Genomic DNA, 26,891 nt, shown 5'->3' on the forward strand with positions numbered 1-26,891 from the left:
TTTTTGAATCCACTTGTTTTAACTCAATCATGTCAAACATTTCTCACTCTAATCTAATTTCTTAACATCCCTCAAACCCTATGAGCAGAATAAACTGTGGTATCAAACCAGAGACAGAGCCAGACATGCGACCGCAGCTGTATTTCAGCTGTTTGTTTAAAAGTCCAACACAGTTCTGTGTTAGCCTCCAGTTTTAGCCTGGTCCTGGGGAGTGTCACAGTCCTGTTGAATTTCATTAGGTTTGTCAGACGCATGCCTTCTCTCTCCCTCTTCTTCTTCTTCTTCTTCTTCTTCTTCTTCTTCTTCTTCTTCTTCTTCTTCTTCTTCTTTCAAAGTGGTGTGGTTTCAGGAGCTGCTAAATTTTCCCACTCTGCGGTGGGCATTCGCTTCCTCACAGGGAGCAGCTGGAGATACAGTGTAGGGAAGATAAGCGTCTATGGCAAACAAAGAGGTCTGGCAGCTGAAACGCTAACTGCTTATCAACTGCATTTTTTTTTTTTCCAAAAGTGGTGAAGGCTGTTTCACTGCGGGCTGGTTCAACAGGGTGTTACCTGATCTGACTGAAGTGCTCATGGAGTGTACACACAACTCTTTTGTTACTGTATGGAGCCTTATCGAGTTACTTGTGAGGTATATATAGCCCACAATGAGGGAGTTTTTACTGTCAGTCTCTTCCTTCAAGATAAGAGACACAAACACTAAGCTGAGATAAGACACGGATTTACTAAGTGAGTCTTATTTTTCCACTAACGTGAAGACAGGATGTTACTATCAGCTATGAGCTTAAACAGACTCACTAACAAGCCTGAGAAAATCAAGCTAAGAGGCTTCTGAAGTGTGTGCAGCAGCCCCAGTAGAATGAAGCAGTAAATAATTCACCTGTGCAGAATGACTAAATAATTCAGCGCAGAATTAGCTGCATGTATTACAACAATTCACCTGAGCAGCTGAAGGCAACATCACAGTTTTCACGCTAAAGTTATTGCATGTGGTGCTTTTTGTGCTCTGTTCTCACTTTGTGTCATTGATTTCCTGTGCAGGATATTACAGCACGTACACAGCCCGTCTAGAGCTGATAAAATATCCAAGCGCAATTTTCCTATACGCCTGCAATATGTAAGGAGACGGAAGTTGATGGCGAGTGCAGATATCGCTTCTGGTTGTGGACTTTTCTTTCACAGAGATAATGGGACGTGTCCACTTCCATAAAAGTAGTTTGATGTGCAGAGCGTTTGAAAGGTGTTTGCTTTTAAAAGAGCGCACCGTGCAGAGATGTGGAGCAGGATGTTTTTTATGTTGGTCTACGGTTTCATCCAGACGTACATTTACAAGCAAACGCTATAAATACCCTGCTTGCACACAGCCTGCTGTTAGGAGGCCATTTATACTTTCATGAGCTATTCATATCTTTGGCACTCGATCCTGTCATTTAGTAAACACTGTTATGACAGTGGGGGAGCCTGGTATTGGACCTATGACAACTGAAACCACTGAGACGAAAAGGTTAAGTCTTTGTTGTAAAACCCCACAGAGCGCTGACAGCCTCCAGCTAAGGGTCTGTGGGAAAAAACATGGGAAAAGGTTCCAGCTCCAGAAAGGCTGCCCCACCCACATCGGCTGGGTCTGCCAGCCAGCCAGCGCCCACCCTCCACCACCCACATTGGCAGCAGCAGCAGCCCCGACGGGCCTCCACGCCTGCCCCTCAGCTCGCTGTGACACTTGATCTCAGGGTCAGCTGCGACGGATATTTCTGCTGTGTGTGTTTTTTAATGTCGTAAGGGCTGGTTTGATGTGACAGCCTGTCACATGTCAGGAGGGTCAATTCAGATGACTGCAGCTTTACTGGTGCTCAGTTACACTTCACTCGATCGCCAGGGGGCTGTTTCTGTGGAGGATTTTCTTCCCTGTAAGATGGACAGATAGACACAGAAAGAGGTTTAAGCCTCATGGCTCAATTTATTTTTGTTGCCAAATTAAAGTCATGGGTTATAGTCACACTGTTTCCATGGGCAACAATAATCAGGAGATACACCACCAACTTTCACACCCTCCTTAGTCACCTGGCAACACATTTATTTTAGTGCCTCTTTCTGTGTTTTCTTCTCAAGAAAAAAAAAGAGTCAGCGTCTTTGTAGTTTTGTCAGCTTTTTAATTCATGCTGCTCAGAAGCACTAGGTGCTATTTAAAGATCTTAAGCATCGTTCTGTAATTAATGTGCAGACTGGCCTCAGATGCCTGTAAGAACACACACCTAATACACTGCAATGTTAGAAAGCCAAGTGTTGAACGTTAAGGTTAAGATGGGACAGACTTTCACCCATCAGCTTGTAAGTTTTAGGACTTCATCACTAAACTTCATTTTATTGAATCTTATTCAAACGACTCTTTCTTTCTTTCTTTCTTTCTTTCTTTCTTTCTTTCTTTTGTTCGTTCTTTCTTTTGTTCTTTCTTTCTTTCTTTCTTTCTTTCTTTCTTTCTTTCTTTCTTTCTTTCTTTCTTTCTTTCTATGATGGGATCCAAAATTTGCCCAAAAAATGATTTTTGTACTTCAAGTAAGAGCAGGAGTCAGGGAGAGTGACTGCCTGAATAGCTCAGTTCCCTCCATTGTTTCCAGTTTCAAGCATCGCCTTCAGCACAAAGTGAAACAGAAGGAACAATGGAGAGTAGGAGCATTCATAGTAAATGACTAACTGATTGAGAATGAGGAAAACCAACAGAACCTGTTTGTGCCATGCAGGTTTTTCTCTGGGACAGTGGAGTGTTAATCTGAATCATGCTTGTGTTACACATAATTGTTGTAGTACCTATTGATAAAAACTTGAACAGAAGACTGTCAACTTTTGGAGGTGTTGGAAAAGCTGATCTTCAGTGGACATTGTAGGAGAAGCAACAAGCAGGAAGAGAAGGAGGATAAAAGACAGGAAGGAGGAGTGAAGCCTTGAGGGCAGGAAGTGCTGCGGCTCTCCAGATTGAGCTATCCGGACTTCTCACTTCTTAAATTAATGAGGTCATCCATAAACGTGCCTGTCTCTGCACGCTACGCTGTAATTCCTCCCCCATGCCCACCCTGGCTTTGTGATCCCAACTGGACCTACCTGGCTAGCGGTTTGAGGCCTCACCAACCTCAAAGCCACAGCTCTGTCGGCCCTCTCAGCATGGCTGCAGCCAGCCTCTGCCTCCTGCAGCGGCGCGCAGTAGAGTACACAAAGTACCCGGAGTCCAGCCAGCTACTGTCCATAATGGTTAGACTCCATGTGGTTTCCTCCTCTGCCATTTTAGCCTGGTTTGGTTTCAGCCGGGGAGCTTGAGGAATGTGGGTTTGGCGTGGGCTGAGGTTCAAAATGTGTGAAGGTTGAAAATGGTGCAAATATTTCACAAGACCATCTCAGAAATGTTATCTTCAGAATTTTTTTTTCAAAGAATGTTACATGAGAAAGTTGTGTTCACATGTTGAGAATATTTATCAAGGAATTTTATTTTTTTCTTCATCCTGTTTCTTAGTAATCACTAACTTAGAGACTTCAAGGTTTATCTTTGACTATCCCACAAAAGATGGGCAATTAACCAACAGACAGAACCCCCTGCCTCAACATTTACACCCCCACCCCCCCAGGGCACTAACATATTTTCTCTGCTTTTTTCTGTAACCCTCAGATGAGTTCATCCCACAACTCTCTCAGAAAACATACACGACACACAGGCATTGGCTGCTGAACACACCTGGGTAATGCATTCACTGAACATTTTAATTCTCAAACACAGAATAACTTATTTTAACAGTTACACATTCCCGTTATTGCAATGATGCCACGACAATCTTGTTGCGAGGCCCAAGCTGAACAGAATTTTTTTTTTTCACTGAAGACGGACACTTCAGCGTGAGAAATCAGGCGTTACAACATTTGAAGCCAATCAAATGCATTTGTCTCACAGCCAATGAGTGAGTGCTGGCAGCTATGGAAAACACACACTTAGCAACAGCAGCCACAAGTAAAGTGTAACAGTGTGTCTCAGTGCTTGGGGGTTTAAACACATCTGTAGAGGGGGTGAAGGAGGTCACAGCCCTGGAGGAGACGCTGATCTTCAGTCCTCTAGTTTGAATCTGCTAACTATCAGACTCTCAGAAGTTTGGTTGCTACTAGGTATGGGTACCTTTCACATTTGAAACGATACGGTACTGATGCCCGGTACCTGGCAAACGGTATCGGTACTCAACGGTACCAATTTTCAGTACTTTTCTGTTCTTATGTGAAAAAAATCTTTGGTATCGCTTTATATTAAGGTCCTGTAATAAGCATTAATAAGACCTTTTTAAGTACTTATAAGATGCTTATTGACATTATTATTTGTTTATAAGACTATATAACTGCTTAATAAGTGTTTAATAAGGTCATTGTAAGGGTTAGGCCCCACAGGCCCTGAATGGTTAGGTTAAGGGGAAGGGCTGGGGTAGGGCTCATAAGAGACAAAAGCAGAGGACGAAAAACAAAGAGGGTTAGGGTGAGGATCCATATAGCTTATAGATTAAGTTGTCTTGTAGTAACTATTACAATGACCTTATTAAACACTTATTAAGCAGTTATATAGTCTTATAAACAAATAATGTAATAAGCATCTTATACGTACTTACAAAGGTCTTATTAATGCTTATTACAGGACCTTAAAATAAAGCGTTACCAAATCTTTTTTTTAATAACTAAATCTTTTTTTTTTTTTCAGTTTAACATATTTATTCTTCAATATATAACCTTGCGATGCTGTGTTCATGTCCAGCATGGAAAATCGCCTAGTCTTCCATTCACAAGGATGTGTTTACGTACCTAAACATAGTACCTTTCAATTTTACGTGAGTCGGTACCCGGTACTTTTGACAGAATTCGGTCAGTACCTATAAAAGTACCTAATTCAGTACCCATCCCTAGTTGCTACTCTGGTTTCTGACGGCCCTACACAAAGTTTTCTCCTGATGGGAGACACATTCTGCAAATTATTACTCCATATAAATGTTGACCTAAAACTGATCATTAGTTGCACTTACATGCAGATATCTCTTGCAGAGATAATAATTGAATCGAAGCCAAAATGCCATTACTGTAGAAAGTCTTCTGCCTGCTTTTGCTCTCCATACAGGCTGTGAATATCACTCAGACTACAATACATCTACAAAGAGTGCAGCATACTCCTCATTCTTATTTTAGGACCCCTAGTAGAGATTCTGCTTTTTACTGGAGTAACTCTTTTATTTATGAGTGTGAAGCAGTCAAGCAATACTCCCTTAAAATATACAAGCCATCAGCTGAAGTAGTGGCACAGCTCTGAGCTCACTGAGCTCTCTTTTTCACTCTGGATTGAGTGTTTTCAAGGGTAACATTTTCCTCTGTTTGCCTCTAAGCTTCACCTGTGACAGCTGGGCCTCTGTTGTAAAAAAACAGTGCTCTTCACTGCTTGACTGAAGACCATTACTGAGTGATTATATGAAATGATGGCATGGAAAACTTCTCTGTATGCAGAGCGTATTACAATAGATCGCTGCACTGCAGACAGAGAAGGAGAGGGCTGGTTATGCCTGTCAGCCCCAGTCATTATGGCCTGCTGGACGCCCCTGCACCTGGAGAGCTTGTCCTCTGCGTTTTGTCCGCCTGTCTGTCTTCCCCCGCTTAATGGAGAGAGAAGAAGTGGCCTGCAGAGACAATGTCAGCCCCAGCAGTACAAACTCTCGTGATTGAGTAGGAAGTATCAGATTCGCACGAGGACCGAAAGACGGCAGGAAGCCAGTCTCGAGCAAAGCCATGGGTGTGGGTGTTTTCGCCCTCTTTAGATGTGAAGTCAAAACAAATGCTTTTTGAGAAACTAGATTAAATCACAGTTCTCCAAAGAATGCGCGTGCCAAATCAGTGCAGGGAATGTTAACACTGTGGGAAACTATTACACGCTCTGAATTGTTGCCATGTGACATCTCATCCAGATAAAACACAGTCACCTTCAGAAGAAGATAAGACAGAGTGGTGTACAGCTAAACAGCTTTACAGGCTTCACTAACTACTTTACTCTTACACTATGAGTATTCTTTACAACCAAACTTGACCGTGAACTGATAACATGCAGTGTGATTGGAGGAATAATCCTCCAGCTTGGACATTTTCCAAACACAAAATTCAATCAGCTCTGTTTCCTCCAAGGATTTCTGCCCCTCTGAAGGACTCTCCGGCTGCAGAGCCTCGTCTTTCCCAGACATCAGCCGGCACTGAGTCCTTACCTTCATTGCTTGGTGGAGGGGGTGACATTTAGAGCTCTTTTTCACAGTCAGAAATGAGTATTTGGCAGCCATAGCAGTGCTTCAGCTAAGCACTGATCATGCCAACTGTTCTGGATAAACTCCTCCTGAAGCACGAGTTGCAGGCTCATGCCAGTCCAGCAGCCATGTTGACTTTGGAAGTAGACGAGAGAGAAAGAGGGAGACGGACTTCTGAGCTGTCTGTGCTGTTTGTTGAACATATGGGGTTCACTTTAGGCTGTGAGCAATGAATTTAGCTGCCCACTTATTGAAGGCTGACCAACAACCACAGTAAAAGCTTCATGATGTTTTAAGTTTTACTGCCTTTTGCTTGTCTCACATAAAAAAAGTTATCGTTTTCTCTTGTTGGCATTTAAATCTTTCACACTTCAGGCCCTCATGGTCTCAAAGGGACTTTTTTATCTGGCTTGCACCTGCCTTAAAATAAAGCAAAGAATTTCCTTTAAATGGCATTCATTCACACAGAGGCCACATGCAACAGAGAACGATAGCAATAGGAGACAGTAAGCAGGAAAAGAGGCTAAAGCAGGAGAAGGAAGCGCAGCACAGGAACAATGAATGTTGTTCAGTTTGCTTCCGCCATCCCTCCGTCATTATCTGCAGACAGAGCAGCATCCAAACAGCCTTCAGGAAGAAAAAAAACAAAAAAAAAACAGAGTTAAAGCAGTGGGAGCCAAAGTCAAAGCAATCAAACAATGTTTAGCACCGGGGGGAAATAAGGTCCCCTCTCTGTCTGCTTTCCCTAGAGTCTCAGTCAGTTCCAGTCTACAACAATGAAGCAGTGCCTCCTCCCTGCACTGATCTGCTCAATATCAGGATCCCCGCTGTTTGAACTGATGGCGAAAGTAATTAAATGTTGGGTGTTGTGGCCCGGGGCAGGAGAGCAGGCTGTTGTGCAGAGATACTGGTGACAGATTTGCATTTCCCTAATGTTAGTAGCCAGTGCATGACAGAGATAAAGACTGTGTAGAGGCAGAGGCGGATGACTTTGCAGTTTGACTTCAGAAGCCCCCCCTCCAAAAAAAAAAGTCCAAGAAAAATAAAAAAAGAAGAAAGAATGCGTGAAGTCATGCTGACACGACATGAAAGTGAAACAGAGTTTAGCAGACTGTGTCATTTTTCTCTCTGTGTTTTCTGTTCCTCATTTGACCAGTCCTCTCTCTGACTCTGCAGCAGCTAGCTTTGGTGCAGTCTGCTGGGCTACTCTAGTATCACAGTTAAGGCATTTGAGGTCAAGCATCATTCAGCTTGAAAGCCTTAAAGGAGCACAAGGCAAACAGGTACAGTGAGACAGTGAATGAGAGATAGTTTATAGAAACATATTATCATGCACTTGAATATTTGAAATAATGAGATGAGGATGGGGAAGATCATGTACAGTCAGCTTTTGCCTTCAGTCCTCTGAATAAAATGCAGAATTTAGGAAAGAAATGAACTTATGTCAAAGTGTCCTCACTTTAAACAGCAGATAGCTAATTCCAGGGCCACCACTACAAGCTAAGGATTTTAACTACACATCATTCATTGATTGTATTTCATACTCGCTAACTTATTACAAGTTTATTCACTAATTATTTGTACTGCCATATGAACGGCTCAAAGGCAAAACCAACACAATACTCAGAAATTAAAGTACAAAGATGTAGCCATGACTAGCTAAAGAGGTAATGACTGAATGATAAGCAGATAGTAGGGCTGGACAATTAATGGGATTCTAATCGTGATTTCAATTTTGCCATCTGACAATCATAAAAACAATATAATCGAAGAAAAACAATAATATGCCACACAGTGTAGATGTATGCAAGTTCCTGTGCTTCATAGCTCTTCTGTGTTCCATGTGCAGCCACAGCGAGTGTGTGTGACTTATGTGTATCAATAATACGGTATGTGCCACTTGCTGGTTCTTTTAAAGTTGTGTTTAAATCAGTACTGAAGTTTTTGAATAAATGAATAATTGTGTATATTAATTGTGATTTCAATATCACTTAAAATAATCGGGATTCTTATTTTACCATAATCGCCCAGCCCTTGCAGATAGAGACAGCAGCAAAACCACAGCATTTGATTCTGTCAACATACAACAGGGGTGGCCAAGCAGTCAGAGACCAAGAGCCTCAAAAATGACCGTGGTACTACAGAGAGCCATGTCATGCTCGGGGTCTATCCAAACACACTACCTCTCACACAAAAACAAAATGACATAAAATGAAAATCAATACATTTCAAACTTTCAAAGCGAGATTTATTATGTTTACAAGTGCGTTTAAATTCGTACTAGAGAAGGGAAACTGAAACTTAAGTATCAATCTGTACACCCAAACATTGATCAACACTGATCCCAACGTTGGCATCAGTGTGTCAATGTTTTAGATTGATCAGCACACCACTACTCTTAACTATATATATTTTTTTATGAATGGATGGAAGAGCTGCACGCTGAAAGGCAAAGAGCCACATGCGGCTCCCGAGCCACAGGTTGGCCACCCCTGACATACAACATGACCTTAAATTTAATCAGAAAAAAAATGCCCTTCTCTAACCTTAAACTGCTCAAAACAGTTTGTTCTATAAATAGTAGGTATGTCCCGATCTGTTCATGTGATTTAAAAAATATATATATTTTTAACTTTATTATCAGATCTATGGTATTTCTAAACAGATGGGAAGAACAACAGCTTAGTATTTGCTGTGGTACAGAGTCAGACCATCCCAATTCCACACAGAAACAACGCAGTGCATAACATCACTTTGCTGCAGTGACAAATTGGTTGAATGCTTTAAAGCAGAGCAGAACATGGCAGGAGCTCTAAGCTGGGAGGGCAATGTATCGGAGTAGAAGAATGGGATGGGGACTCAGTATCAACAGATACTCAAAGGGGTTTGTGGAGCAGTAAGCCTAGTGTAGTGAGATGAGAATGAGGGAAACTACATGAGAAACTACATGAAGTGCTAACCTTGCCTTGATGTTATGGAGTGAGGAAGCAGAGGCACGTCTTGTGATTTAGCATAAACTCTGAACATTTCCACTTCCTGTTGCCTTGTATGGAGCATGTTTCAAACTCTCCACCAACTATAGGCTCTGTCACATGTGAGGCAGCTCTGATTTCAAAGAGTGTTTGTATAGAAAGATACAAATCCCCCTGTTTCTCAACAATTGCTTTTCTAGTAGCGCAGTGCCTGAAATAACATGTAGAACAGCCTAAAAATGGTGAAGCTGTTTCAAATTTCCACTGCTTATTTTGATAGTGCTGTTATATGGAAGTAGCGGCAAAAATGTATTCAACAGAAATTTTTTTTTAAGTTTTTTTTTTTACATTGTGTGGTCTGTTGATGTTGTCAGAGGTCAGAAACTGGAAAAAGCTTCCATACACCAACACTGCATGTGTTGCTCAAAGAGCTGCCTTAAAATCAGGTGCTGTAGGCTGCAACAATCACAGAAAAGCCCTTTGAAAACCCTGTAAAGACTGATAAGTATGAGTGCTGATTTATAAACATCCTCCTGTGGCACCTTTGATAGCTTTATAGTCGCAGAGATCTCAGTGTGTGATAAGGTAAGCTTGCTAGTGTCCTCCTGTGAACTGGTGAATAAAGAAACATCTGTTAGCTGGAGCTCCACTGTTGAAATATTAACACACTGCTGATGACCTCTGCTGCCCTCAGTCTGAAGTTTCCCTCCAGTTTCTGCAGAGATCCACTGACAACACTTTCCGTCATCACTTGGGCTAAAACAGAAGCCTGCGGTGCATTAAAATTGTAATGTGAAGCAGATGTGGTCACTAGTCGCTGGTGACTTTTTCTCAAGGAGCTGGATGTGTAACAAGAGACGCTAGGACGTGACCTGCTCAAAGATCCCAGTTTGACCTCAAGAATTAGTGTGTGATGAGGCTGTCTTGTTCTGCGTTTTAACTCAGAGAGGCTCTGAAAAAGGAATAACTCACTGACGGGAAGGCATTTTTCAAATTCATTTGGTTTTGCAACATCTCCACAGCCGAGGAGACGCCCATTTTCACATGTTTACACATTTGGTCTCTTATTATTTGAGCATTTCTCTTGTCTGCAGAGTGACAGGTCGCTTTAACTAAGTCACTTTTACTTTTTTTTCCCCTTGGGAGCAACAGTATGGTTGTGTTCTGCTTAAGGGGTTAAGGAGTTCAGTGATGGGAATAAAGAGAACTGACGGGAAGTGAACCACCAGGCTCAGAGAAGTGAGGTTAGGTGGTGAGACAATAAAACGAAAGTGGCGATAACGAGGCTGCAGCTCCAGGCAGGCTGCGTGATGATGAGGTTTACTGTGCAGCCTTTTAAGGCCCACGGGCCTCGTCTCTGAAAGCATACACAGTCATTAGCCTCTGATAGATGTCTCCTGAAAGCAGAGAAACATTCCTCCACACAGAAGGATTAAGTTTGATTTTAAGTGGAGGATTAAGGGATTTCTTTTTAAGAGTAGAAACTTCCCCACTCAAAAGCGCACTTATTTATTGTTGCTTTTTAATTATCCTGAAGCTCAATAGGAAAGGGAGTCTCTCACTATCCAAAGAGAGGACGTATGCTTGGGTAAAAAGGGGCCTTAGCACCCTCTTGTGAAACCCTTATGCAGCACAGAATTATTTTTACAGCTCTAGAAACTGTGATTTTGCATTCGTTGAGAGTAGTTTTTTTTGTAATAATGTACTTTTTCTTCTGTGTCTCTGCAGCTGGCAGGCCTAGGGTGGGACAGAGAGCATGGCTGAACCACGGAGGGAGAGCACCAGCAGCCTGCAGAGGAAGAAACCTCCCTGGCTCCGATTGGACATTCCCACAGCCCAGATGTCGCTAGATGAGCCTCCCACATTTGTTCAGGTGATTTTTTTTATACATAGAAATATATTCATCCAGAAATCACCTTTTGATTTTTGTCACTTGTCATCAAATCTCATGCTCCTCATCTGCATGTATCCCTCTCTAGCCAGTGAAGAGGCAGGGGTTCCTGCGTAGCATCAGCATGCCAGTGGAGACGTCTCACCTCCAGTCACCACCACGTGAGCTCTTTGACACCCGGCGGCCCGTCTTACAGCGCCAGTCGTCCATCACTCAGACCATAAAGAGGTAGAAGCAGTGCAAGTGGCATATATTATGGTTTCTCTTGGGGTTGCAGCTTTAAGATTAAAATCAGAGTCACCATATTATCAAATCAGTACTGAGTAACTGGTTGTGTAGCATTACCCTGTGTCCCTCTTCTTTCCTCACTTTTTCTATGACTGCATGGCTGTTTCAGATCAAAAATCTCAGGTTTATTAAAACAGTTTTTCTAACAATGTAAACAAAAACTTAACCTAACAATCTGCTTTGCTCTGTCTGCATGTTAGCTACAGCACTCCACTTTTTCCTTCTGACTGCCTCTTGTTATCTCTTATCTTTCCTTCTCCCTCCATCGATTCTCTTTTTCCACCTTCCCTCCTTCTCGCCCACCTTGCCCTGCTCTGCGTGGTCACAGCAGCAGGAGGGTGCACTTTGAGCGGATTAACACTGTGCCCATTAAGGGGCAGCGGGCTGCTCGCCGCTGCACCAGGAAACACCACTCGCTGTCCAGAACCCTGCTCAGGTACGACGGGAAACAAACGTCAACACTGACACGCCAAAGCTTCTCTAGAATGTAGATCTTCTTTATCTCATACAGAGTGATGAACCTGATACACACATCATATGATTCAGTAGATTAATGTTTCTCACTCAGACACCAGTGGGGAATCATGAAATCAAACACTTCTTTTGAAATGACTCATAAGAGGACCTGAAACCAGGCGCAGTTTTTTTCCTGTAACTAATTCCCCTTCATTCAGGGTTGCAATGATCATCCAGCTGGTGAAAAGAGAAGCAGCACATTCCTCTCACATCTGTCACACAGCACACACCACAAGAAGCTGCCTGACAGAAATACTTGATTCGCTTGCAACTGTGTCATTAGCAAGTATTTTGAGAGGAGCCGTCCTTTAAGAGTGACCTGATCTAGTGAGAAAACGCAGAACTGCACTGAGCGTTTACTCTGCACCTGGTAATTAGAGTAGAAACAGCCCGCTCGCCTCCTTTGAAGAATGTTTCCACTTCCACTTCCTGCCCTTAGGGTGCAGTAACATTGTTTGCTCTGGTACTTATTAGGCTCAAACTTCAACAGCCTGATTGCATAAATGTTTATCATGGTTGGGTGGAATGGGATAAAGTGGAGAGTGGAGTAGAAAATGTGCTTCCTCTCTGTGGTTATTGGATTCGCTGTCTGTTTGTGTCAGTTTTAGATAAGTAAATCTGTGGAAATGGGATTTATTTTTTTACAACACCAGGACTCGAGTAATCCCTTTCTTACTTTTCTTTCAATTGCGCATGAAGGATTCTGAGGAGTTTGTTAAAGTCCAAAGGTATTTAACGTGTAACAGAGTGTGTGTCCCTGACTACTTTTGAGGTCGTTCGTCAAAGAGGAGGCTTTATGAGCTGACTCCTTTAAGTGAACACAGGGATTGTTGTTCTCTTTATTACAACAGAAGATTACGGCAACATAAGGGCAATGAATTCAAGAGTAAGGTTGTCATTTTACACAAGTACAGTCACGCTTTAAATCTATGGTATGTTTATATGGTACTTTGACAGGATATACCAAGAGTACAACATATGATTTTGGCAACATCCATGAAGGAATCAAGGAAATTATAAGAATCAAGTTAATATTTTTCAAACAACCAATCAGATTTTCAATTTATGATTAGTTAATGTATCAACCGCTCAGGCATCCCAAAGACACAATACTTTTTGGCACATTAACACAAGACTGTTGGAATTATGTTGTCTCCACAATGGGTGCAAATAAAAGAATTTGCTTTCTTTATCTGACCCTATCTGTATTTAAACATCTAAATATTTCAGTCCACTTGCTTAATTATTATCACGTCATTAAAAAAAAAAAATCCTTAGATCACTTTTGTTCATATCTTTTTTCTTTAATGTACCCTTCATACTCTTCCAAACCAATTCAATGCAATACCAGTTAACCCCTTGATGCCTGTTGTAAATTTGCCACATACCATGTCAGGTCTTGATGCAGCTGAACTGACCTTTGTATCCCACTAATGCCCATTGATTTATAGTCTACACACACCAAGGATTGTATGAAATGCACTGTGTCCCAATATATTGGTCAGATGGTGAACTTATTAATAACATAACTTAGATTATTGTGCGTGCTATATTTAAATTTGCAGTTTCCACTCAATTCAGCATCTTTAATGCAATGATAATAATAATGCATATATATATATATATATATATATATATATATATATATATATATATATATATATATATATATATATATATATATATATATATATATTTTACGCAATAGTAAATTAATTCAGGCAGTAAAGGGTTAAATCAGAATCAGAAATTTTGACTTTATTAAATAAAGGCTTCATAAAACACACAAGCATCATGCAGCGATTGCATGCATTAAAGTTAAAACGCAAAGATAGACACTCAGGTCACTGATGGCATTGCTTGCTGTTGTTAGAAAAGAGAGATGACTATTTATTTTGTTTCGTCTGCATTTAAATCTCTTTACAGGAGCATCAAAAGAAAATAATGTTTGTTTTTGTCAGAAAACAAAATAAAAGTATAACATGGAATACTCAATACCTGCTTTAAGTATTTAATGCATTAACTCTAGTGAAGTATATTTTTTAGATAAAAACAAACTAAACTAGCTTTAAGCTAATTCTGGTACAATGCATCAAATGGTGACATTTATGATGAATATTGTACATGGTCCCTTTATAAATAAATTAAATTTAAAAAAAAAACAACTAAGAACTTTAAATGTTTTTGAGACATTCTATGAATTGAAAGGTTTATTAATTTGAATATCTGAATGATTAAAAAAGCCATAAAGAGCCAAATTTGGATGACCTGCCTGAACCCAGTCAGTACCTGTTACCTCTCTCCCCTTTGTACCTAACATGCCCAGACTTGTTTCTTCCTCTGAGCCGATAACTCATACTATCTGGAGCACTTTTTTTTACAACCTTAGACATGTGTTCTTATCTGCCCCATGCCTCTATCTCTTCTCCACAACTTTCGCCACATAGCGTTCAACCTCTCTGTGAGAATCAAAGCATGTGTGTCAGTTTTGTGGCCCGTATCTAAGCGGTTCATGTCTGTGGTGTCAGGGGAACAGCAGACTGGTTTGGGGTCAGCAAGGACGGCGACGCTACCCAGAAATGGCAGAGGAAGAGCCTTCGCCACTGCAGCATGCGTTACGGGAAGCTGAAACCGCAGGTGATCCGAGAGATGGATTTGCCGAGCCAGGACAACATCTCCTTAACCAGCACGGAGACCCCTCCTCCTCTCTACGTCCCCTCCTCACAGCACGGCATGCAGAAGGTGAAGAAGCAGTTTTCCTTATCTTTATGATGTTTTTTTTTGGAATTCACTTTATGGCCAGCAAGTTGTAGAAAATGTTATGTTAATGAATCAAACTGAAAGAGGGTTTTCTTTAAAGCAGCCTGCTTAAAGCTCCTGTGAGGAACTTACAGTTTAATATATTGTAAGGGAATAAAACACTGAATTTCTCAGTTTGAAGTTGTCTTCTTCTTGGGAATAAAAACTATTTAAGCACAACTTCCATGTCATGAACTCTTTTCTTCCAGATCGTGGACCCACTGGCACGAGGGCGAGCCTTTCGTATGGTTGAAGAGGTTGACGGCTACAGTGTGCCTCAGACCCCCATCACACCTGGTGCTGCCTCGCTTTGCTCCTTCACCAGCTCCCGCTCAGGTCTCAACCGACTGCCTCGTCGACGTAAGAGGGAGTCAGTGGCAAAGATGAGTTTTAGGGCTGCAGCGGCGCTAGTGAAGGTTAGATAAATGTTATTTCTTTAAACCACAGTACAGATTGCAGCTGTTGATCAGTTTATTCAAAGGTTTGTGCTCTGAATCTCAGGGGCGCTCATTACGGGAGAGCACTCTAAGACGGGCCCAAAGACGAAGCTTCACTCCAGCCAGCTTCATGGAGGAGGACATGGTGGACTTCCCTGATGAACTTGACACATCTTTCTTTGCCAGAGTAAGGCAGGAAAAACACTAGTGCTGTCATGATCCAGTCAAAATGTTATGACAGAGGATTAGGGCAATTTTAAAGAAAAAATAAAGTTAAATTACAAGATTAATCACATAAATTTACATGAATAAAGTCATAAATTTACAAGAAAAAAAATCATAATTTAATGAGAATAAAGTCATCCTTTTAGTCTATAGGTGTGACTTTGTTCTGGTTAATTTTTTACCATTTTTCTAGAAAATTAAAAACTTTTTTTCCCGTAAATTTATGACTTTAATCTCATAAATTAAAGACCATTTTTTTGTAATTGTATGACCTTTCTTGTTAATTCATGACTTTTTTTTCTTGTAAATAAATGGCTTTAAATTTACAGCTTTATTTATGACTTCATACCTGTAAATTTATAAGATTAATTTTGTAAATTTACTCCTCAATTGGACAGTGCCGCCTTGCTTGTTTAAAGTTAAAAATAAACTCTAGTTTGTAAAACTGATGAGATTATGGGTGCTCTCTCCAGGACATTCTGATGCATGAAGAGTTGTCCACGTACACAGATGAAGTGTTTGAGTCTCCATCGGAGGCGGCCATGAAAGCGGCAGAGCCTAGCAACAAGAAGGATGAGACGGAGCTGACAGGCAGCGCCCTGGATAAGACGGAGCTGGAGAGAAGTCATCTCATGCTGTAAGTTTCTGTGCAGTAGCAGCAACATAAAAGGAAGATGAAAAAATACATAAGTACATTTTTCATACCCTGCTGGCAGATTATTGAGACATTATTTTTGTTTTGACATTTTTCTGGACTTGTCAGGTGAATGTGGCTTATATCAAATCTAATAAGACCGTTTTTTCTAGAAATGGGAAATAACCACTCGCTTAATTTTTAGTTTTTAGTTTTTATTGCATCTTTATCCTTTCCTCTTTTCCAGACCTCTGGAGCGAGGCTGGCGTAAAGCCAAAGAAGGAACTCCTGGACCACCAAAGGTGCCCTTACGGCAGGAGGTGGTGAGTGTGACAGGTCAGCGGCGTGGTCAGCGAATAGTTGTACCTGTCAAGAAGCTATTTGCCCGAGAAAAGAGGCCTTATGGATTGGGCATGGTCGGGAAGCTCACAAACCGCACCTACCGCAAGCGCATTGACAGCTACGTCAAGAGGCAGATCGAGGATATGGATGACCACAGGTACTGTGACTGATGAGCTGTTTCTCTTAATTTCCCTGAGGAGATGTACAGTATGTTGACCTCTGCTGTTGTTGTTTTTTTTTCCAAACACATCCACTCTGTCTGCCCCAGGCCTTTTTTTACCTACTGGATCACATTCGTCCATTTGCTTATCACTATCTTGGCTGTTTGCATCTATGGTATTGCGCCAGTGGGCTTCTCCCAACACGAGACAGTTGATTCTGTGAGTACAGGCTCAGTTGTGATGAAAAACCTTACAGTCTTTTTTATTATTTGGACTGCTTCTTTTCTGACTTGGATGTCTTCTGATTCAGGTTTTAAGAAACAAAGGTGTGTATGAAAACGTCAAGTTTGTTCAGCAGGAGAACTTTTGGATCGGACCGGGTTCGGTGAGCACTCTCCTCTTTAATTGAAATAAGTATATTAAAATTTATCATGTGAAAATTTTGTCCTCATTAATCTGTTTCTATACTTTCTTAGGAGTCTCTGATCCACTTGGGGGCCAAATACTCTCCATGCATGCGGCAGGACAAGCAGGTGCATGATCTTATCAGGGAAAAGAGAGCTGTTGAGCGCAACTCTGCCTGCTGCGTTCGAAACGATCGCTCCGGCTGTGTCCAAACCTCAGAGGAGGAATGCTCGGTCTGTGCACCGTTTCAATTCTTAGTTTTTTTCCCTTTTATCTTAAAAGTGGTGGCCGTCTCTGACGCTTTCTGTTTATTTTTGTATTTGTAGAGTACTCTAGCTGTGTGGGTGAAGTGGCCGAAGCATTCCAGCACTCCCAAGTTAAATGGTGTAGACAGACAGTACGGATCTGTGTGCCACCAGGATCCCAGGTTGGAGACTAAGAGACTTCTTTTATTTCAAAACTCACTAATAATGGCTGATCAACGTGGTATACCAATCGTTTTTTGTCTTTTAACAGGATATGTTTAGAGCCTGCCTCAGTATCACCTCATGACTGGCCTGATGACATCACGGGGTGGCCGGTGGGTACAATAAATTCTCCCTGAAATAAACACATAAATGAGCAGTGTTGTGTAAGTTCACTGTAAAAAATGTTGTTTTAAGAACTTAAAGGTTGATTCTGCAAGATTTTCCTAAAAAAAAAAAAAAAAAAAAGAATTATCAATTTTTAAAGGAATAATCCTGCTCAATCGTCACGTCTGGGCTTCTATACATGTGTGTCAGTGTCAGTGTCTGCCATGAACCCTCTCCTCTGCCTGTATGTTTATGTTTTGGTTGTATTGGGACGTTTCTGGGCGGAGAGTAAGCGGGGTTATATCAGCCAATCAAACTACGTCCTGTGTGCAAGTGAACACCATACAGATTAGACTAAATGAGGGTGAAGCTTGGTTTGACTTTTACTCACTTTGGGGCACTTGGAAAGCAGCTCAGGAGAAAAAACGATGCGAGTTGGCTTTTTGCTGAGCAGATATGTGTTAAATACCCATGATTAGCTTGAGCTAATATGCCAAGTCAGGTGCATGGCTCTCAAGTCTCTCCTCACGTAGAAACATGATGCTGCAATTGGTTGCTAGGCTAGTGAATGTGCTGGCACTGAGTCAGGGAGGAGGAGCCTTGTTTGAAATTGTGTTCACTAACAAGTAACGAAAATTCCTGCAGATCCTACCTTTAAGTTCAAAGCGAAGGAAATTAAGATTATGTACAAGAAAAGTCAGAGTGTTAGAAGACTTACAAACACATATTTGACTGTGTTTTGTTGGTTGAATATTTGGCTACACAGGGAAAATCAGCTTCATAAAGTCAATGAGGGTGACATGGTTTTCATATCCCCTTGAATACAAGGACTAAGGCTAAAGAAACTTTGAACAAACACAAAAATTGAATTATCTTCTACTCTTAAAAAGCTACACCTCTCCTAAGTCATACACGTCATTCATAAAACCTTGTACAAATCCACCATTGGTTTTCTATCAGTGACAAGATCCTGTATTCTTCCACATATAGCAACATGTCTGTGTGCCAGTTGTTTGGATACCCAGGCTCAAGTTAGTTTTTTTTACCCTATAGATTTGTACCAGGTACAACACAGGGAACCACACCAACCTGCCTCACATAGACTGTACCATCACAGGCCGACCCTGCTGCATTGGAACCAAAGGGAGGTGAGTACGTCTGGTACACCTTTGACAAATATTTATCCTGAACATGAAGGAACCATGTTTCATTACTGGTTAGCAAATTTAATAACTGCTGCTGTATTTCTTCAAGGTGTGAAATCACATCTCGGGAGTATTGTGATTTCATGAAGGGCTACTTTCATGAGGAGGCTACACTCTGCTCTCAAGTAAGCTGCCATCTTTCTCTGATGAAGAGTCATCTGTGATCTTTTATTCTTCTTAGTTTGTGCTGTATTTGTCCATCTAAAGTGACGACTGAAAAGTTGATGTGTGGTTACCTTCTCCAGGTGCACTGCATGGATGATGTCTGTGGACTGTTGCCTTTCCTCAACCCTGAGATCCCAGATCAGTTTTACAGGCTCTGGCTCTCACTTTTCCTTCATGCTGGGTGAGTTGGTGTTCTCAAGACTAAGAAAAGCTGTTCAACTTATTTCATATTTTGCATAAAAAGCAGAATGGCAGAGGAGTGTTTTTTTATTTGCAGACAGAATTAAATGTTATCAAACCTGAGAGTCCAGCGTTCTCTGTCTGAGGCTGATATGAAACATCAGTGTGTTTGTACACAGAGAGGAAGAGCAGGATGATTAAAAGATCAAAATCAGGGTCAGGTTTATTGTTCAAATATGTCTGTCACAAACAAGGGTATTGTCAGTAGCTGTTGGAGTAGTCAAAGTCACAACAACACAAATGTGGAAAAAGATGGAGACATACGCACACCAAAGACAAAAAGGCGACAAAAGCAGCACATTATTCACATTCGTTTTAGGTACTTTTATAGGTATAGACCAAATTCTGTCTGTAGTACTGAGTATCAATTAACGTAAATTCAAACAGTACCGCGATTAGGTACCTAAACACATCCTTGTGACTGTGAGGGAGTGGAAGAGTAGGTGATTTTTTCATACTGGACATAATCACAGCACTGCAATTGAAATGAAAATGAGATTTTATAATTCAACAAACCAATATTTATTACCACAGAAACATATACAAAGTACAAAAAATTAGTACTGTTGAGTATTGATACTGATTGCCAGGTACCGGGCATTGTTACCGTATCATTTCAAATATGAAAGGTACCCATCCCTAAGATATAACGTATGTAACACATTGACTGTATATAAATAAGGGATTGCTATTTTAAGCAAACTGTATTCAATATTTTCTCGTAATTATTTGAAGACCCCAATCCACTAAAACTGTCACCGCCACCCACCTACATACACATACCTGCCAACGTTAGACTTTGACAAAGAGGGAAAGGGCCATCACTTCCTCTGCAAGTCGATCATCAAACTTATTTCTTCAGGTGACAAAGCTTGCCCCATGTTACTCTGCACATAGCATCCCACTTTCTGCTGCATTCCACCTCGATTTCATTTGTTTTATTGAAGAAACTTCCACACTTCCCAATCAATCAATGAGCCTCACCTCATTCCTGTTAGGGCTGTAAAACCTCCAACCTGTTGCCCCTGGCCTGGCTCTGCTCATTATGACAGTTTGTTGTTGTAGTCAAGCTAAATACGATCTGGTTTGGACTTGGAGTGTTTTACTTTTTTTTAAAGTCACTGGACGTTAAAAGTTGCATAACTTCCAATTCCACCTTTTGTTAAATTGAAGCGTCACGGCTCCAGCATCTGGCAAAAAAGGATTCTTGCTATATCCTGCAACTTACTGCAGACAGGACAAAGCCATCATTGCATAAACTTTCTGTTTTTTTTATGTTAATGACAGTTTGAATATTCGGAAATGATTGCCCATCCCTAATAGCAATATATATGGACGACTCGCCCCCTTCTTCCAAAAGTGAAGCCAAAACTCCTAATTTACTTTAGTGCCATTTAAGTCTTTTTTTTTGTGAGCTCAGCTGTCTGGGAGATTTCTAGTGAATTATACCATTCAAAAGCCCAGCATTGTCACTGTGTTGCATTATGGCAGCAAGAAACAGGAAGATGATGCAGAAGCTTAACCATTAGTGTGCTATAGGGGACAAAATAATTCAGAATTACCTCTTTAACACGTTAACTCTTCTGGACCAAAAGTTCCACCCATGCTCTGTGTGCTAACACGGCTATACTGCAGCTGGTCACCAGGGGGAGCTCAAATGATTGGCCTCACTTTTAGGAAGAGGCTGTGCTGTCCATGTTTTTATGAAGAGTACATTGCCGGTTTTCAGTAGTCACAGGAAAAAATGTTGTAATTTTTCCTATGGAATATGAAGACAGTCGTTCAGCACAAAGAGCAGACCTCACTGTGAAGAGGAGCGGTGCTTCATCTCAGAGCTGCCTCTTATCTGTCTCCAGGGTAATTAAACAAAGTGCCCTCACTACACGAACTCATTAAGCCTCAATGAGATAGAGAGTGGTTTTGTTGATGGGCTGTTGAGGGGTTTGCCTCTTGTACACGGAGGGATCATCTTCTCAACACGTGAGGCTTTTCAGTGCCCAAGTACAGTAGGTCACACTGTGCACACGTGAGCTTTTTCCATCTCTCCCCACCTCTTCAGGATCCTTCACTGCCTGGTGTCGGTGGCTTTTCAGATGACCATCCTTAGGGACCTGGAGAAGCTTGCTGGTTGGCTGCGTATCTCAATCATTTACATCATCAGTGGCATCACCGGCAACTTAGCTTCAGCCATTTTCCTGCCCTACAGAGCAGAGGTGATCACAAAATGTCATTTCAGAGATGTTGTAAATCCTTTTACCCAACAAGTACAACTCAAAAATAGCAAAAGGTTGAGAACATTTATCATAGATTAATTCCTCTCTCTGCTGTCTTTGTCTCAGGTGGGGCCAGCCGGCTCTCAGTTTGGGATCCTAGCCTGTCTGTTCGTGGAGTTGTTCCAGAGCTGGCAGATCCTGGCGCAACCCTGGAGAGCCTTCACCAAACTGCTGTGTGTGGTGCTCTTCCTCTTTGCCTTTGGTCTCTTGCCCTGGATCGACAATTTCGCCCACATCAGCGGCTTCATCTCCGGCTTCTTTCTGTCCTTCGCCTTCTTACCTTACATCAGTTTTGGCCGCATGGACCTGTACCGCAAACGCTGTCAGATCATCGTCTTCCTGCTGGTGTTTGTGGGGCTCTTCTCAGGCCTCGTGGTGCTCTTCTATGTCTACCCGATCAAGTGCGAGTGGTGTGAGTTGCTTACATGTATCCCTTTCACGGACAAATTCTGCGAGAAGTACGACCTCAACGCTCACCTGCACTGAGACCCGGACAGTGTAAGGTCAACAGGAAGGCACCAGGTCAAAAGATGTGGACTGAACAGTGATATCAGCCATTTCATGTCCCTGCTCTGCCCTTTAGTGTGTGGGAAGGGGGGTCGCCTCCTTCTCTGTCAACAGTGTACTTGTATTTTTTTACTCTGTCAGTATGAATACCTATGCCACTCCTCTTAAGGACTTCCTTCAATCACCTCCCAGCTCACGGGCAGTCATTTCCTCTCTCCCACTGTCCGGTGAAACAAAGCTATGGCACTTCTGAACCTCATCAAAGCTCCCAGCTGCCCTTTACACACGAGGAAGGAATCAGAGAAGCCACCGCTGGTACAGAGAAAGGAATATTTTTTTTATTTACAGCACACTTCAGAGAAAGGTTTTATCGTTAGTACTATTCAGGCAACCTCATAACAGAAGCAGGGACAAACATCTTATATTGATACCTTTGGTGCCTTGATGAAAAATGTACCAACTACTGCCATATTTTTGTTACGTTACGCTGAGCACTCGAATGTTTTCTTTAATTGTTTTATTGCTTCTCAAGAAGTGATGATTGTTCTGAACATGGTAGTGTTTTAGCTACCTGTCTAGTCACATGTAACTGAAAACAACAGTAAAAAACAAAAGTCTATAAATTTACACCGTCTGTGACTTTCTGTTTGTCAGTAAAAGTGTTTGTGATACTTAAAACACCAAAAACACAGAAAAGCTGTGATACATGTTTTCAATGCATGATCAATATGTACATTAAGTCACTTTAGATTTCCTTATGATATGAAGAGCAGCATCTACTAAGAATGCCTTATATTTTCTAAATTTCACAAAAAAAAATGTGGTTTGATTTCACAAATAACAACAAACAAAAAATAGAGCCAGATATCCTTGATAACAGAAATATATTGTTTACTATTCTACACAGAAGCCCTTTACAGGCCTCCGTACTTTTCTGTTTTCATGACATCGAGTAACTTCTGCTTGCTTTCTAACAATTCAGACTTTTTTTCTTGTTGAAACAAGAAAAGTAAAGTTTTCTCGTAGGGATTTTACAGTTTTCTGGAGTAGCACTAAAGGCTAGTCCCAGTGATAGCCACATGCTCCGACCACTCCCTGCATTCATGAGGTAGGTAAAGCAGATGTTGGTTTGTTTTCTTATTTTTAGAACACTGGAAAAAAAGTTGAGAAAATAAAAGTAATTCACTATGCTTGGGGAAACTACAGAAGCCCTTAAAGGTCACAATTAAATACATTTTATCCCCTCAGTTTGCCAAAATCACAACTGTTTTTTTTTTAAGATAATAGGATACTTCATCTTGTAAATTTGAAATAATGAAGTTGGTTTCCAGAGATAACTGCTATCATTAGCCAGAGGATGACAGGACAAGCTTTCTATCTCTGCCTTCATGTTTGAGGTAAGTGAAACCCATTACAGTGTTACTTCGATTTTCTAGCGTTCGACATACTGATTCAAATTTTAGAATGCTGGAAAATTAGCTTGAAAAAAGCATGTTTTTTTTCTTGTGGTAAATGATCTCAATACCTTTAGAAAACAAGATTAATTTTTCAAGATAGCAAGAAAAGAAGAACGAAATCGTGACCTTTCAGGGCTTCCATAGAAATGAATCTCCTCTCTATCCCCGCTGCCCTTGTCATTTTTCAGTTTGACAGTATGAGGGGCTCACAATCAGAGGTCCAGACAGTCAGACCTTGTTAAAAACTATTGGATGAAGTCAGTTTGTGCAATCTGGGCTCTTTGCCACTATCTGTCCATCTGTCAGCCATGTTTTCCTGCCATGAGTCCAGGTTAGAGGTGAGTAGTTGGAGATAGGGAGGGGGCTGTGAGTAATGGACTAGCAGCCGCTGTTCCGCCTGGTGTACGCTTGCCCACCGACTGTGTACTCCATCTCTTGGAAGTGCATGTTGGACACAGTAATGGCTGATGGTCCTTTCTCTTTGAAGCCAGCTTTGAGGTAGAAGGGCACCAGGAAGTCCTCACAGATCAGTAGAGCCCGGCGGAGGCCTGGCACACAGCGCAGGTACTGCAGGTAGCGCCACAGGAGGATGGAGCCCTTTCCTTGCTGGCGACAGTGGCGGTGCACAGACAGGACATGGATGTGCACAGCAGAGGAGGCTGGGACATGCTGAGTCATCGCCTCCTGGAAGAAATGAGAAAAATCAAACACATCAGACACATTTCAAACAATTTTTTTTTTAAATGAGAAACTAGGTTTGTCACACTTTTATCATCAAATATTTTCCATTCCTACCTGTGATAGCCTCTCCTTGTCCCAGCCAGAGCCAATGATGAAAGCAACCAGCTGCCCCTCCTCAAACCAGCCTAGAGACAGCTCAGGGCACTGGCCCAGGAAGTTAAGCACCTCATCAAGGGTAAGAGGACACTCTCCAGACACTGAGACAAACGCTGAGGAGAGGAAAGAACCAGCTCAGACTGTGGGTCAAGCCCTGGGAGTAATCACGATGAAGATCGGGAACAGACCAGAGGGTGAGAGCAATGTCATCTCTCTCAATTTAGAGCTGGTAGAAATGACACTGAGTGCCCAAACAAAGCGTTTATAACCAGATGAGTTCCAACATGAACAGATATTTTGGGCTAAATTGATGAATCACAATACTTAGGTTTGACTTACCTTCTCTCTCAATCTCGAACACACTGATGGCGTCCTGTGGTGTGAGGTTCCTGAACTCACTAGCAGGGAGTGTGTGTCGTCTCTGGTGCAGCGGGCTGACCACTCTCACAGGCGCTCTCAGGAAAAAAGGCTTGAGGAATGGTGAGCCACTGACTTTCTGTGCCATGATGTCTACAGCTCCTGGTATTTTCTCAAACTCCCTTTTTCCGAATTTCTCTGGATTCCAGAGTTTTGAAGTAGAAACGCAACACTGACACTGTGCCTAACACACTTAGCCCTGCCAATAAAACTCTGTGTCCCAGAGCTCTACTTGTAAGGATGCTGACCCCTCTGTGTCTCCCACCTCCTCCTCCTTCTTTTCTTCGTCTGGTCTCATACTGTTAAGTGGTTGTGTCAAAGTAGGATAGATGTGCACGTGCTGCAAAGTCTCTAAATCCCCTGCTTTCAGGTGACACACCTTTGTTCTTAACTTCTTTTGTGATTTAGATTTCTGTAAATATCCCATCTGAGGAAAAGACCTATTTACTGTTCCTTCCATAGCCACTTAGTTGGCCGTATAAGAGTTTTTTTTTTTCTGTGTTAAACGCAGTTTCACACCATGTTAAGGTTTTTTTTTCAGACTTCCTGTAAAGAGTGTTATTTTGAGATGAGATGTAAAGGCATCCCTGATTAGAATTCTGTAAGCAGTAAAACCACAGTTGCAAACACTCTAACTCTGCTTTTATGCATGCGTTTTTTAAATAGAATGAGTGAAATATCATGTGAAGGGATGCATTGATATGCATGTTTTCAGAGATCAAGGACGTGTGGGCTAATTTAACACTCCTAAGTGTGTGTGGGGTGGATTTGTGTGGCTTGCTCTTGGGATGATTTCATGCCTCAAAGAGGTTTAGCATGCACTAATTAAATGAGAGCACTTGTTCTGACTGCCTTGAGGTAAACCTGATTACACAGATTTTGTTTTGCTGTCAGGACACAAACAAGTCCGGTATTTAACGATGAATGTAAAATCATAAAATTTTTACTTAGTTTGTAAAGCGGAAACCATTTCTTAGGGGTAGTATGTAAATGTTAATGGACGTACCCTAAAGAGCTTAAATAGAATACCCTGAAATGTTTTATTTCAGGATCAGCATGTCACCCTGCTGCTTCTTTTCTGCCTCTGTGTAAGGGATAAATCCTAATATCTGCTACGTCATCTCTCAACAACATCATCTCTGGTCATGAGATCACAGGAGGTCAGAGGAAAATTCCATTCTATCCAAAAATGAAGCAGCCTTTTTTTGACCCATAGATTTTTCAATAAGCATAGCCTGCAGGGGACTGTGTGGTCAAGAATAATGCCTGCTAGACCCCTTTATACAAAGCTTTAAAATGACAGTAATATGCTTGTAATATGATTATAAAGCAGACTAACCCTAACTAACCCTAACCCTAACCCTAACCCTAACCTAACCTAACCTAACCCTAACCTTAACCCTAACCCTAACCCTAACTAACCCTAACCCTAACCCTAACCCAAACCCTAACCTAACCCTAACCCTAAAACTAACCCTAACTAACCCTAACCCTAACCCTAACCTAACCCTAACCCAGCCCTAACCCTAACCCACACCCCTAACCCTAACTTACCCTAAACCTAACCCTACCCTAACCCTTACCCTAACCCCCTACCCCCCCTACCCTAACCCTAACCCTAACTAACCCTAACCCTAACCTAACCCTAACCCAACCCTAACCCTAACCCACACCCCTAACCCTAACTTACCCTAAACCTAACCCTACCCTAACCCTACAGACCTAACCCTACAGACCTAACCCTAACCTAACCCTAACCCTAACCCTACAGACCTAACCCTAACCCTAACCCTAACCTAACCCAAACCCTAACCCTAACCCTAACCTAACCCTAACCTTACCCTAACCCTAACCCTAACCCTAACTAACCCTGACCTAACCCTAACCCTAACCCTAACCCTTACCCTAACCCTAACCTAACCCTAACCCTAACCCTACCCTAACCCTAACCCGCCCTAACCCTAACCCTAACCCTAACCCCACCTGAAGCAGGGTACAGAAGTAATTGTTGTTTTATTATTATTTATTTTAGATTTTTTTAAATTCTCCACAGTTTCAAATGAAGCTACAATGTTAGTCCTTTTAATTGTTTTTTGAAAGAAGATCTGACGAATGGTGGCCAAAAAAGAAAAAAAAACAAAAAACTCTTAATAGCAGGTGAAGTGGCTGTGTAAGCAACCAATTATTCCAAGTGCTCATCTGGTGCAGCCACAGATTTCAGCATTCAACCGGAAATCTTGTGACTATTTCTTTCTA

The 26,891-nt window shown here is 41.6% G+C and overlaps 2 protein-coding genes across 3 annotated transcripts in view; one reads left to right on the plus strand and one right to left on the minus strand.

Annotated features, from left to right (window-relative positions):
- rhbdf1a (rhomboid 5 homolog 1a (Drosophila)) overlaps positions 1-22,549 on the plus strand; it is a 36,113-nt gene extending 13,564 nt beyond the window's left edge. Inside the window, exons 2-19 of one of the 2 annotated variants that reach the window (XM_074697075.1) lie at positions 10,993-11,137; positions 11,244-11,383; positions 11,772-11,879; positions 14,488-14,701; positions 14,968-15,174; positions 15,260-15,382; positions 15,894-16,057; positions 16,302-16,553; positions 16,665-16,776; positions 16,868-16,942; positions 17,034-17,195; positions 17,289-17,389; positions 17,479-17,542; positions 18,588-18,682; positions 18,789-18,864; positions 18,985-19,085; positions 21,204-21,357; positions 21,484-22,549. In XM_074697075.1, the coding sequence (XP_074553176.1) occupies positions 11,021-11,137; positions 11,244-11,383; positions 11,772-11,879; positions 14,488-14,701; positions 14,968-15,174; positions 15,260-15,382; positions 15,894-16,057; positions 16,302-16,553; positions 16,665-16,776; positions 16,868-16,942; positions 17,034-17,195; positions 17,289-17,389; positions 17,479-17,542; positions 18,588-18,682; positions 18,789-18,864; positions 18,985-19,085; positions 21,204-21,357; positions 21,484-21,903 (2,685 nt within the window). In that variant the 5' untranslated portion in view covers positions 10,993-11,020 and the 3' untranslated portion in view covers positions 21,904-22,549. The remainder of the gene's footprint in view (positions 1-10,992; positions 11,138-11,243; positions 11,384-11,771; positions 11,880-14,487; positions 14,702-14,967; positions 15,175-15,259; positions 15,383-15,893; positions 16,058-16,301; positions 16,554-16,664; positions 16,777-16,867; positions 16,943-17,033; positions 17,196-17,288; positions 17,390-17,478; positions 17,543-18,587; positions 18,683-18,788; positions 18,865-18,984; positions 19,086-21,203; positions 21,358-21,483) is intronic. The other variant, XM_074697076.1, reaches the window with a different exon arrangement.
- A 982-nt stretch (positions 22,550-23,531) lies between these two features.
- On the minus strand, positions 23,532-24,911 carry aanat2 (arylalkylamine N-acetyltransferase 2). Its single transcript, XM_074695926.1, has 3 exons — positions 24,558-24,911; positions 24,177-24,331; positions 23,532-24,065 (listed from the first exon to the last, which is right to left on the minus strand). The coding sequence occupies exons 1-3, from the start codon at positions 24,721-24,723 to the stop codon at positions 23,760-23,762; spliced, it is 627 nt and encodes a 208-aa protein (XP_074552027.1). The 5' UTR covers positions 24,724-24,911; the 3' UTR covers positions 23,532-23,759.
- Positions 24,912-26,891: the final 1,980 nt, after the last annotated feature.

This window comes from Halichoeres trimaculatus, unplaced genomic scaffold (genome assembly GCF_033239565.1).
Source record: "Halichoeres trimaculatus isolate MK-OKI-2021-1 unplaced genomic scaffold, fHalTri1.1 fHalTri1_scaffold_20, whole genome shotgun sequence".
NCBI lineage: Eukaryota > Metazoa > Chordata > Actinopteri > Labriformes > Labridae > Halichoeres > Halichoeres trimaculatus.

What these genes read in the sequence shown, in the direction of transcription:
- aanat2 (XM_074695926.1), bottom strand. Translation starts at nt 24,723, where the DNA reads ATGGCACAGAAAGTCAGTGGCTCACCATTCCTCAAGCCTTTTTTCCTG. An exon ending in GTTCGAGATTGAGAGAGAAG is followed by an intron (nt 24,332 to 24,557) that starts GTAAGTCAAACC and finishes TCCTCTCCTCAG; the next exon opens with CGTTTGTCTCAGTGTCTGGA. An exon ending in ACAAGGAGAGGCTATCACAG is followed by an intron (nt 24,066 to 24,176) that starts GTAGGAATGGAA and finishes CATTTCTTCCAG; the next exon opens with GAGGCGATGACTCAGCATGT.